Below are 12,649 nucleotides of genomic sequence, written 5' to 3' on the forward strand. Positions count from 1 at the left end.
AACTGCCCTATTGGCACCAGAGAATCAAGATGTAATGAGGATGGTAAATGATTGCAAACATAAAGGCTGATTTACCTAGGGACCTTAAGAGTTAACAAACCTTGTGAGCGGGTTTGGTACTTTGTTTTTGAGTCGACGTCTGTGCCCCGCGTAAATCTAATTTGCATTGTTAAAAAACTTCCCATAAAAATCTGTTTAAGCTAGAGATATCCGTTGTTTTACATGAGCTGTGTCTCAATCCACCGCATCTGCATTGGCAGGTGGCAGAGCGACAGCGGTGTTTGTCAGACCAGGAGACATCTTGAAAATGTGTCTTCTCACAAAAACGTCTGTAGCCTCCGAACGGTATAATATGATCCCTTTATGGCTAGATGAGACTCTGGTGAACACGTACATGTTTCTCTAGAAAGCCCACAAGCTTCACAAGACTCGTCTGAAGGTAGCCCGGTACCAGTTAAAATAATTTATGGAAATATTTATGAAAGTAGTTTAGTGCTCCAAAAAGTTAAATATGGGTAAAAAAAATGCAATAAACTGAGCTTTCTTATATCTCTCAAATATAGGACCTGCAGTATGTGACTTGTTTCAGGAAACTAGGCGTATGTCGCGCGTTACTACTTCACAGGAGCGCCATTTGAACGCAAACGTACATTTTTTTATCAAAATGCGTTTTTGGGCAGAAATGCCTTCTGGAACATGTGAACTTTGAACCTGGTTGGTTATCTCCCTGCAGATTCATGCATGGTAGTAACTTTATGAGTTGGGATTATGGTTCGTTGTTTGCCTAGCTGGCTACATGTCTAAACAAAAGACTTCACTATGCAAGTAACTATTTCAATAGATTGTTTATGATGTCATTGCAACAACTGTCAATAGATGTAGCTGGTAAATTAGCTCTGGCTATCTATTCCGATTTCAGAGTACTCTCATCTGAGTGTGCCAGAGCGTAGAATAACTGACGAATTTACGAGCGCTCAACACACGTTGAGTATGGCCGGTATCAGTAAACGTTGCCAAAAAAGTGTAATTAAAAAGTTTCCAGCAGCACAGTTGCAGTCACCAATGCTCTGGATAACATAAAAACAGCCTACCCAGCTCTGCTAGGGCGTGTAAAATGGTCAGGGAGCTGTTATCTTATTTGTGTCTGGAATAAGCTAGCATGTTAGCCAGTTAGCTCGGGTGCTTGACTGCTGTTGTTAAGTTAGAATTCTTGGATCAACCCTGCTTTTCACCCAGAGCATCCAGTGTGCGCGCTCTGAACGCTGCGAGAGCGAAATGCTCTGAATTAACGAAGGGACAATCTGACAACGCTCTCAGTTTATAAACGCCCAGAGCACACTCTCGCACTCCAGATTAAGTTAATGAACACACCCGTTACATTTACGAACACACCCGTAGTATAAGCCAACCTTTAGTTTTGAAATATTTGGAACACAGCCTCACATGTGAATCCTTAAAGAGATGGGTGGGGCTAAAGCTTAAAAGGGTGTGAACGATGCTGAATGGGTGTAGACAAAGGTGAGCTCTCCAGTAGGTACCAAAACATTCAAGGGACATTTTCTCAAAAGTGAGGTTACAAGTTTAGCAACTTTCAAAGCAGAATTACTTGTATAATACGTGTATGATATACCATTTTCTAGCTCTGAGTCTATACTATCTTCAGTTTCTTGGCAATTACTCACATGGAATAGCCTTCATTTCTCAGAAAAAGAATAGCCTGAGGAGTTTCATAAGAAAGTACTTTGTTTCTGGACATTTTGAGACTGTAATGGAACCCACAAATGCTGATGCTCCAGATACTCAACGAGTCTAAAGAAGGCCAGTTGTATTGCTTCTTTAATGAGAACAACAGTTTTCAGATGTGCTTACATAATTGCAAAAGGGTTTTGTAATGATCAATTAGCCTTTTAAAATTATAAACTTGGATTAGCTAACACAACGTGCCATTGGAACCCAGGAGTGATGATTGCTGATAATGGGCCTCTGTACGCCTATTCCATAAAGAATGAGCCATTTCCAGCTACAATAGTCATTTACAACATTAACAATGTCTACACTGTATTTCCGATCGATTTGATGTTATTTTAATGGACAAAAATGTGCTTTTCTTTAAAAAACAACAACATTTCTAAGTGACCCCAAACTTTTGAACGGTAGTGTATATACAAGTATGTGGACACCCCTTCAAATGGATAGTTTTGGCTATTTCAGCCACACCCATTGCTGACACAGGTGTATAGAACCAAGCACTTCAAATGGATAGATTCGGCTATTTCAGCCACACCCATTGCTGACACAGGTGTATAGAACCAAGCACACAGCTGTGAAATCTCCATAGACAAACACTGGCAGTAGAAGGGCCTTGAGTAACGAGTAATGAGTAACGTGTAAAAAATGCCTTTCCTCAGTTGCAACACACGACCGAGATCCAAACTGCCTCTGGAAGAAACGTTAGCACAATAACTGTTTGTCGGGGGGGCTTCATGAAATGGGTTTCAATGACCGAGAAGCCGCACACAAGCCTAATATCACCCTGCGCAATGCCAAGCAACAGCTGGAGTGGTGTAAAGCTCGCCGCCATTGGATTCTGGAGCATGGGAAACGCGTTCTCTGGAGTGATGAATCACGCTGCACCATCTGGCAGTCCGATGGACGAATCTGGGTTTGCCGGATTTCAGGAGAACACTACCTGCCCAAATGCATAGTGCCAACTGTAAAGTTTGGTGGAGGAGGAATTTGGCTGTTTTTCATGGTTCAGCTTAGTTCCAGTGAAGCGAAATCTTAACGCTACAGTATACAATGATATTATATATATATTCTGTGCTTCCAACTTTGTGGCAACAGTTTGGGGAAGGTCCTTCCTGTTTCAGCATGACAATGCCCACTTGCACAAAGCGAGGTCCATAAAGAAATGGTTTGTCAAGACTGGTGTGGAAGAACTTAATTGGCATGCACAGAGCCCTGACCTCCACCCCATGAATTGGAACGCAGACTGTGAGCCAGGCCAAATCGCCCTACATCAGTCCCCGACCTCACTAATGGTCTTGTGGCTGAATGGAAGCAAGTCCCTGCAGCAATGTTCCGACATCTAGTGGAAAGCCTTTCCAGAAGAGTGAAGGCTGTTATAGCAGCAAAGGGGGGGCCAACACTATATTAATGCCCATGATTTTGGACTGAGATGTTGGACGAGCAGACGTCCACATACTTTTGGTAATGTTGTGTATTTTGGAAGCTTGTGCAGCAGAGCTTTGTTAACAAAAAAGGAGAAATTAAGTGATCTATGGAAATTTAGAGAGGGCCAGCTGACCTTCTGAATAAGGGTGCAGCGAGTATTAAACCTGTCACCTGTGATAAAGCGAAGTGCACTATGGTACACTGCATCCAAGGTTTTTAGGTTAGTGGCTGCTGCATTCTGAATAAAGGTGCCACCATAATCAAGATCTGTCAGGAAGGTTGCTTGTACAACCTGTTTCCTGCTGTTTAGAGAGGCATGATGTAGTTCTATAAAAGAAGCCTACTTTAAATCTCAGCTTCTTAACTAGCTCATCCATATGTTGTTTAAACTTCAAATGTTTGTCAATCCAAAATCCCAGATAATCCTCCAATGCCATCTGTGTGTAAACCATCTGAAGAGAATTAGACATGCATTCAGTTTTTCCTGTGTTAAGTATCAATTTCAAATCAACAAGGGCTTTCTGCAAGGCAACAAAATCAGATTGCAGCTGGTCAGTAGGGTCAACAGCAGTAGGGTCAACAGCATACAGATGAATGTTACAGGTTTTTGCAGATAGACCAGTATTATTTATATAAATAGTAAAACAGGTCCTGAAATCTACCCTTGCGGGACACCTTTAGTAATATCAAGGTACCTTGACACCATCAGAAAGCACACATGGTGTCCTGTCTGACAGATAGTTCCCAAACCAATTGCAAGATGCCTGGAATGAGTAGGTGCTGGTTGACAGTATCAAAGGCAAGTGTAGCTGCTGAAACAGTGCTATGTCTCGGTCTCTAAAACCAGACATTAAGAATATAATTTGAAGTTAAAAAGTAAAAAATTAGTTGAGCGTTTGCCAGTGATTGTAATATTTTTGCAAGGCAACATAGTTTAGATATGGGCAAAAGTTATCTAGGTCAGAAGGCCTTTGTGAAGGGGGAGGACATGTGTCGCCTTCCAGATCTTAGAGATAGCGCCAGAAGCAATTTTTGAATAAAAAAAGTGGGTCAAAGGTTATATAATGATGGGGGCAGAAAGCTGCAGTAAAAAGGGATCAAGCTATTCATCTCCTGTGAATTTTTGTACATACATTTTTTGCAAGGCACTTAGTACAAGTACAGCATTGACATAAAATGGTTCACTTTTTTTAAGAGTGAGTGCCTGGAAGTGCATCATTCTCTGCTATCTGTGTAGAGGTGTATAAAGGACTTTCTTTTGTGGAACTTGAGGTACTTTCAAAAAATATTCTTTCAAATAGGTGGCCAGCTGAGGCCTAATGGTCATAAAAAGCACCACAACTTTCATTTTTGTCTGTTATGGTACCAGAGGCTGTCATAACCTGCTGGGGTAATGAGGAGGTGGAATTACATTTTTACCACTTTCCAGAATTTAGCTGGAATTTTCTCCACTTTCAGATACACAATTCAAGAAGAATGTTGACTTTGCTTTTCTAACCAGAGTAAGACATCTATTTCTCAAATGTCTAAAGGACTGCTAGTCAGAGATAGAATCAGTCAATAGTAGCCTTAGCCCAAGCTAAGTTTATTTCATCAAATCTTTCAGACAATTCATGCATAAACCATGGGTTAGATCTGCCCTTTACCCTTCATATTTTATATGGGGCATGCTTATCTGCAGCAGAGTTAAAAAGAGAGGACACACCCAATCATGCAACCCCAGGTCATACAGGAAATGTTTCTTATTGAAAGTTCAAAAATGTATTTTTGTAATAATGCGCAAACAAAATGTTGGTAGTTTAGTATCTCTAATGAAGACGATGGTCACTGAGCTCGTTAGCAAAGATTCCAATGGCTGTATACTTATGAGGGGCGTTTGTCAGAAAGAGTAGATTTTTCAGGCTGTTTTAAGTTGGGGCAGGTTGGTTTAGTTATCAGTTGAGTTCAGTTTAGCTCAGTGTAAATATCTTTCAGTTTATCTGATACTGGTATCTGATACTGGTATCAACCAATCCAGGTTAAAATCCGATCATTTGCTTTGAGCAATTGGCAGGGCCGAGGGAGACAATGTACTACAGGCTATATTATATATATCCCACGGCAGACAACATGTTATCCCAGGCGCCAATCCCAAAGTAAACAAAGAGGGTGGTCACTCTATTTGTCAAAAAATAAGTTGAAGTTATCAAAGGTTCATTTGTAACATTGTTTGCGCTTGAATTATTGTAATTTCTTTGAGACTACATGTTATCATACTTCAGGCAATGAATTGTACTGTATGTTTTAGATTCAATTCTGTAGGCTACGGTGCAAACTAACCTGGCAAGCTGACTATCTGAAATAATGTCTAACTGTTCCCAGTCGTGGACTCTAGCAGGTTTCCTGAAGCAGTGATGGTAGGAGTCCATTGCTTGTTAGATACAGTATGTCAGATGATTCAGGTGAAACTGATTTGCTGCATGTTGTCTTGCCTTTGGGGAGGGTAACAGGATTTGCATGTATTTCATGCAGTGTGTGCATTTTGGAGTGTTTTATGACAAACTCTCACATTCACAGGATGTGTGCTCTCTTACTGTGTGGATTGTCAGGCCTTCCTCCTGTATAACAGCGGGTCTATAAAAAAAAATCATTTTCTGACATGTTAATTTCTCAACTCATTTATTATGTGGCAAAATTCAGGAGAAATTTGAAGAATATTATAAATTCACACATGGCTTGTTGATTGTAGTGGTGTGTGTGCGTGTGTGTACTGTGTGTGTTTTGTTTCTCGTCGCTTGTGGCATGTCGAACACTCATAATGGGCTGCCAAAAGCCGTTTCACACTGTGTTAAATTTCACGCTCGAGATCCCTTCCCCCAGTGCTGCTCCTGTCTAATCTCAAACCAGCACAGAAACTCCAGGATTCTCCAAAGCCTAAAGCGTAGAGGATAGAGGACGGCTACCTTGAAGGGTTTTCAAAGAGTGGTTGTGTCTTTTGAAAGAGCGCTGGTGTGTGTGGGGGAATGGGATGAAACTAAACTAAACAAGGTGAAGGAGGAGGAAGATGGGGTTCAACTCGTTCCACCATGTCGCTCAGATTTAAAAAGCACTTCTCCTAGACTTTGTCCTCTTTTCCAGTGCTAACATAGTTGCCCTTGTACATACCCCACATGAAAGTGTATAGTATACTATGGTATAAATACTATAGTATTCACAGTATAAGTTTTGCCGACTTTAGTGTAGTATCCCCTGTAATGTTTTTGTGGCCATGTATTTATTGTAGTATACTGTAGTATTCATAGTTAACTATAGAATAAATTCTGTAGTAAAATAAAACTGTAGTATATACTGTAGTAATTCATGTAATAGTTTTACATACTGTAGTTTACTGTCATATTTACTGTAGTGTTTTTGCAGACATTACTATAGTATTTACTATAGTGTTTTTGTTTGACTATCTTTGATATAGAAGTGGAGGCCTACTGGAAAAATACAAAAATAGCACATTTTCCATAAACTGTAGGCAGGTAGGACTGGGGTCTGAACAGATAGTTCAGAGCTTCTGCTTTTTTCTATAGCCTGTAGGGAACACAATATATGGTATATACTTGGCATGTAAAGTTTCTCACTTACGGGTGGCACAAATTGGGATATGGAGAACTGGAATGGGCAAGGTATACCCAAATTAAATACTGGAGTGTTTACTAAAAAAGTGTAGTGTTTTTGCAGATTGTAGTGTTTTTGCAGACATTACTGTAGTATTTATTATACTATTCTACAGTATACTACTACATTCTATAGTAAGTACTACACATGATCGAGGGATACTACAGTGTGTAATATAGTATTCTACAGTATACTACAATTTACTACAGAATTCGATAGTAAGTGCTGTAGAATATATATATAGTAATATATAGTAAACTAGTATTTTTTTCATGCGTGACAGTACATGTCCCTTTGGTAGAGATGCTGCCAGGCAACAAGCTACCATTAGCATCCCCATGCCCTTGGGGTTGACCCTTTGACCCCAAGTAGAGTGTCTTGGTGTCCCAATGAGAGACTGTCCCAGTGTCCCCCATATACACACCCACACACAGCTTCAGAGCTCAGTGTCACCCTGACCACACACGTTAGCTGGGATTATTATTTGATTCTCTGAACGAGCCTGAACGCTCTCTAATGGTTTTAATTGGTGTCATTAGAGAACACTCGTCATTAGAGGTTTCTAACTGCCATGGTGTGTGTGTGTGTGTGTGTGCGTGTTGATGTCGGTGTGTGTGTGTTACAGCCTGCGATGATGACTGTGCCGGGCTCCTCATCAGAGATATGGATAGACTGCATCGTATCATCACCAGTGTCAACCTCACCACCCCTCTGCCACCGCCCTACAAAGTCCTCTACCGGTTTGAGAACATGACGCAGGAACTCAAGGTGAATAGAAGGCACCCAAACACTTCCTTTAGTGTTCACCTTCGCTCCAAAGAGCGAGTACTACAATATTCCTGTATTAGACAAATCTACGATATCTAGATTCCTAAGATCACGTTTGTCTCTGGAGGCCTACATTCAATTTGGCGTGTTTGTTTACTCACACTAGTGAGTACCTGACTGAATTGCTAAGATGAACAGAATCAGTTGTGATTAAGTTGCCCACATGGACAAGGTGCTGTGTAAATATCTCTCAGCTGTTAGTGTCTCGGGGGGGGGGACGTGGAGCTCGACTCACACCCCGGTTTCAAACACTCCTCATATCCCCTCCAGACAATACCATAGCTCCACTCCGTTCAGCTAACGGCATCCACCTCTCTCTCACACACAAAGAACAAAGACAGAAACACCACACTCTGTAACAGTGATATAACAGTGATATATTACACAAACAGTGGCACTCAAACGCATCTCAGCGGTGCGATAACAATAGTGCATTTCCCTCAAATCCTCAGAAAGCAGAGGAGATGGAGCTGGAGATATAAGGCACAACAAAGATGCAGATTATTGCTAAAGGGCATCGTGAGGGGGGCCAATGAAGACATCACTTGATTGCTACCCTCATGTGGAAAGCCAGATCATTGGCTCAAGCTGCGTTTTTGGAGTCCACTGAGCTAGATGCCCTTTTCCAGCTGCTGGTGCTCTGCTCCTTATAGGCCTGTGAGGAGATGTCTGGCAGGAGCCCTCCTGGCATAACACTGATGAATTGGGCTGGGGTGGATGGTTAAATACAGGGTATCGAGGCTCTGCTCGCACCTCACTCCCCAGACCCATGGTGATTTAAACAGTAGATGACCTTTCTGCCTAATGCCCCATTCTGACATTCTCCCCTGTGTGTGTGTGTGTGTGTGTGTGTGTGTGTGTGTGTGTGTGTGTGTGTGTGTGTGTGTGTGTGTGTGTGTGTGTGTGTGTGTGTGTGTGTGTGTGTGTGTGTGTGTGTGTGTGTGTGTGTGTGTGTGTGTGTGTGTGTGTGTGTGCGCGTGTGTGTGCGTACACGTGTCTTCCACACAGCACATGCTCTCGCCACAGAATTCGCCGGAGAGGCGCCTGCAGCTGGCCGACAGTAACCTGGGCAGCCTGGTGACAGAGATGGACGATCTGCTGAGTCGGGTAGGTAGGACACTCAGGCCAGGCTGACACTGTCCACTTCTGAGTTCCCAGGGGTGGGCACTACTGTCCCTGTGGCCACTATGTGGCTGTCCTGGCTCCCTCATCACAGTCTAGTAAAGGGGTCAACTGAAACTGGACCATCCCAATTCATAAAGCCGTCAAAAGACAGCCGTGTATGTACGTTTACAACAATTAGTGTGAAAGATATAGGCAGTTGTGAGTGAAGGTTTTTATTTATTTTCTAAAAACAATTGGAATGACAAGGTTAGTCAATCAATATTTTGATTGATGTTAGGTCATACGTCAGCTTTCAATTGATAAATACAGTCATAAAAAAAGTGAGCATTACGACAATAGATTGTTTGTTAATTTTTCTCAAATGAATCTGTCATTAAAATAAAGATATCAACTTCAAGTGAGGACAGGAACCCGAGGACTGAAAACAGATGAATACTTTTGTATTTAACTTTGAGATACCGGTTCCAGCAAGGTTTTCTTTGTGTCTGAGAACATAGAATGTTCTGTTGCAGAAAGATCCTTGGATAGACAAAAAAAGGAAGAAAAGATATCTAATGTAAAATATACTGTGTCTGTAAAATGTATATACTGTAGTATGTGTAAGCTAACAGTATAAGCCTAAGTATTGTTGTCTATTAGTTTACCCTAATTAGGGGAGGGGTGGTAGGGTTACGAGAAAATAATAAAGAAGGAAAATATATTTAATATATTTACAAAAATACAAAATGTATATATACAGTATACGTATATGTGGGATTGTAAAGGATGCAGACAATTACATTGCTGGAAGCCACAATCTATGTGCATTATTAAAGCTGATCAAAATATCCTTGGATCGAGCTTTCTCTGTTAACAACAAACCATCCACACTCTATAAAAGACATGTACTTCTCCTTTTTCTGACAAAAAAAGAAATACATTCTGACATTGATGTTTTCCCTGATTCTGTCCTCCTAACTCAATAGGCATTCAAGACCACTTTGTTATGTTGCCTGTTAAAGTACATTTAAAGCTACTTTAACAGTACCTCCTCCAAGTTGTAAATCACCTGAGCATCTTGTGTTGTTCCTCGCTAAAAACAAAGATGCGTAGTGTCTTTCAACCTTGGTTATTGTAAAGAATTCATTCATTTTCTTTGACACTGGTTCTTTGTGTATTCATGGGCTTTCTCTGTTCATTCGTACACACAGGAACAGTATATACCGATTGACCTTGTCAGGCCAGTAGCAAGGCCTCACACATGTTTTTGATACCCCTACCCAAGGTATAACAAAACACAACCATGTTTTTCCATATCTCCAAGGTCTCCCATATATGAAATGGATGGTTGTGTAAAATTATTTTACTGCAAAAGTGGTTAAATTGATAGATATTTGGACACATCCCCTAAACTAAAACAGTACAGAATAATGCCTTACTGGAGGAGGGGTAGGTCATGTAACCAAATATCGCACGCTCTGATATTGCTAAAATGTGGAATATAAGTAGGCAGTTGTCTGCAATAAATACACAAACAAACAGCATTAGGATATTTTCATGCATCTTGGAAATATAGGCCTGTAAACACACAGATACAATAGGCGGAAATATCAACTATGAATATACCATTTACATTTTATTCATGTAGCAGACGCTCTTGTCCAGAGCGACATACAGTTAGTCCAAGATAGCTGGGTGAGACAACCATATATCTCAGTCATAGTAAGTACATTTTTCCTCAATAAAGCAACTATCAGCAAAGTCGGTGCTAGTGGGAGGGGTTAAGTGACAGTTTTAGTTCACAAAACGTCTTTTTTTTGAGGAGGGGGTCCGAAGGGGGATGCTGTGGGATTATTTAAGGTACTCTTTGAAGAGGTAGGGTTTCAGATGTTTTCGGAAGATGGGCAGGGATTCTGCTGTCCTAGCTTCTGCTATTCCACCATTGGTGTACCAGGACAGAGAATAGCTTTGACTGGGCTGAGCGGGAGATGCCCTCCCGTAGGGGAGGGCCAAGAGACCAGAGGTGTAGGGTTTGAACATAGCCTGAAGGTAGGGAGGGGCAGTTCCTCTTGCTGCTCCGTAGGCAAGTACCATAGTCTTGTAATTGATGCGAGCTTCGACTGGAAGCCAGTGGAGTGTGCGGTGGAGCGGGATGACATGGGAGATCTTGGGAAGGTTGAACACCAGGTCGGACTGCAGCGTTCCTGATAAATTGCAGGGGTTTAATGGCACAAGCGGGGAGCTCAGCCAACAGCGAGTTGCAGTAGTGCAGACAGGAGATGAAGTGCCTGGTATAGGACCTGTACCGCTTCCTGTGTGATGCAGGGTCGTACTCTATGGATGTTGTAGAGCAACACAAACACAAGCATTTCGCTACACCCGTAACAATCAATCAAATCAAATTGTATTTGTCACATGCGCCAAATACAACAGGTAGACCTTACAGTGAAATGCTTACTTACAAGCCCTTAACCAACAATGCAGTTTTAAGAAAAATAAGTGTTAAGTAAAAAATAGATAAGTACATTTAAAAAAAATAAAAGTAACAAATGACTAAAGAGCAGCAGTAAAATAACAGTAGCGAGGCTATATACAGGGTGTATCGGTACAGAGTCAATGTGCAGGGGCACAGGTTAGTCGAGGTAATTGAGTTAAAGTGACTATGCATGGATAATAAACAGAGAGTAGCAGCAGTGTAAAAGAGGGGGCGGGGCAATGCAAATAGTCTGGGTAGCCATTTGATTAGCTATTCAGGAGTCTTATGGCTTGGGGGTATTTGGCACTCCAGTACCACTCGCCGTGCGGTAGCAGAGAGAACAGGGTGGCTGGAGTCTTTGACAATTTTTAGGGCCGTCCTCTGACACCACCTGGTATAGAGATCCTGGATAGCTGGAAGCTTGGCCCCAGTGATGTTCTGGGCCGTACGCACTACCCTCTGTAGTGCCTTGCTTTTGGAGGCCGAGCAGTTGCCATATCAGGCAGTGATGCAACCCGTCAGGATGCTCTCGATGGTACAGCTGTAGAACATTTTGAGGATCTGAGGACCCATGCCAAATCATTTCAGTCTCCTGAGGGGGAATAGGCTTTGTCGTGCCCTCTTCACGACTGTCTTTGTGTGTTTGGACCATGATAGTTTGTTGGTGATGTGGACAAAGAGGAACTTGGTCTCTGACCTCCTCCCTATAGGCTGTCTCATCATTGTCGGTGATCAAGCCTACCACTGTTGTGTCATCGGCAAACTTAATGATGGTGTTGGAGTCATGCCTGGCCATGCAGTCATGGGTGAAGATTGAGTACAGGAGGGGACTGAGCACGCACCCCTAGGGGGACCCCGTGTTGAGGATCAGCATGGCGGATATGTTGTTACCTACCCTCACCACGTGGGGGCGGCCCGTCAGGAAGTCCAGGGTCCAGTTGCAGAGGGAGGTGTTTAGTCCCAGGGTCCCATGTCTTAAAGTAATGATGGACTGTCATTTCTCTTTGTTTATTCTAGCTCTACTTGCCATAATATGAACTTGGTCTTTTACCAGATATGGCTATCTTCTGTATACCACCCCTACCTTGTCACAACACACCTGATTGGCTCAAACGCATTAAGAAGGAAAGAAATTTCACAAATTAACTATTAACAAGGCACAGCTGTTAATTGAAATGAATTCCAGGTGACTACCTCATAAAGCTGGTTGAGAGAATGCCAACATTGTGCAAAGCTGTCATCAAGGCAAAGGGTGGCTACTTTGAAGAATCTAACAAATAAAATATATTTTGGTTTAACACTTTTTTCTGTTTACTACATGATTACATATGTGTTAATTCATAGTTTTGATGTCTTCACTATTATTCTACAATGTAGAAAATAGTAAAAAATAAAGAAAAACCATTGAATGAGTAGGTGTGT

The 12,649-nt window shown here is 41.8% G+C and overlaps 1 protein-coding gene across 7 annotated transcripts in view; it reads left to right on the forward strand.

Moving 5' to 3' along the window:
• The window catches only part of lama2 (laminin, alpha 2), a 148,982-nt gene that overhangs the window by 103,008 nt on the left and 33,325 nt on the right, over positions 1 to 12,649 (forward strand). For all 7 annotated transcript variants that reach the window (XM_052523521.1, XM_052523523.1, XM_052523522.1 and 4 more), the window contains 2 exons: positions 7,445 to 7,587; positions 8,656 to 8,754. In XM_052523521.1, the coding sequence (XP_052379481.1) occupies positions 7,445 to 7,587; positions 8,656 to 8,754 (242 nt within the window). The remainder of the gene's footprint in view (positions 1 to 7,444; positions 7,588 to 8,655; positions 8,755 to 12,649) is intronic.

Source organism: Oncorhynchus keta, chromosome 8 (genome assembly GCF_023373465.1).
Source record: "Oncorhynchus keta strain PuntledgeMale-10-30-2019 chromosome 8, Oket_V2, whole genome shotgun sequence".
In the NCBI taxonomy this organism is placed as follows: domain Eukaryota; kingdom Metazoa; phylum Chordata; class Actinopteri; order Salmoniformes; family Salmonidae; genus Oncorhynchus; species Oncorhynchus keta.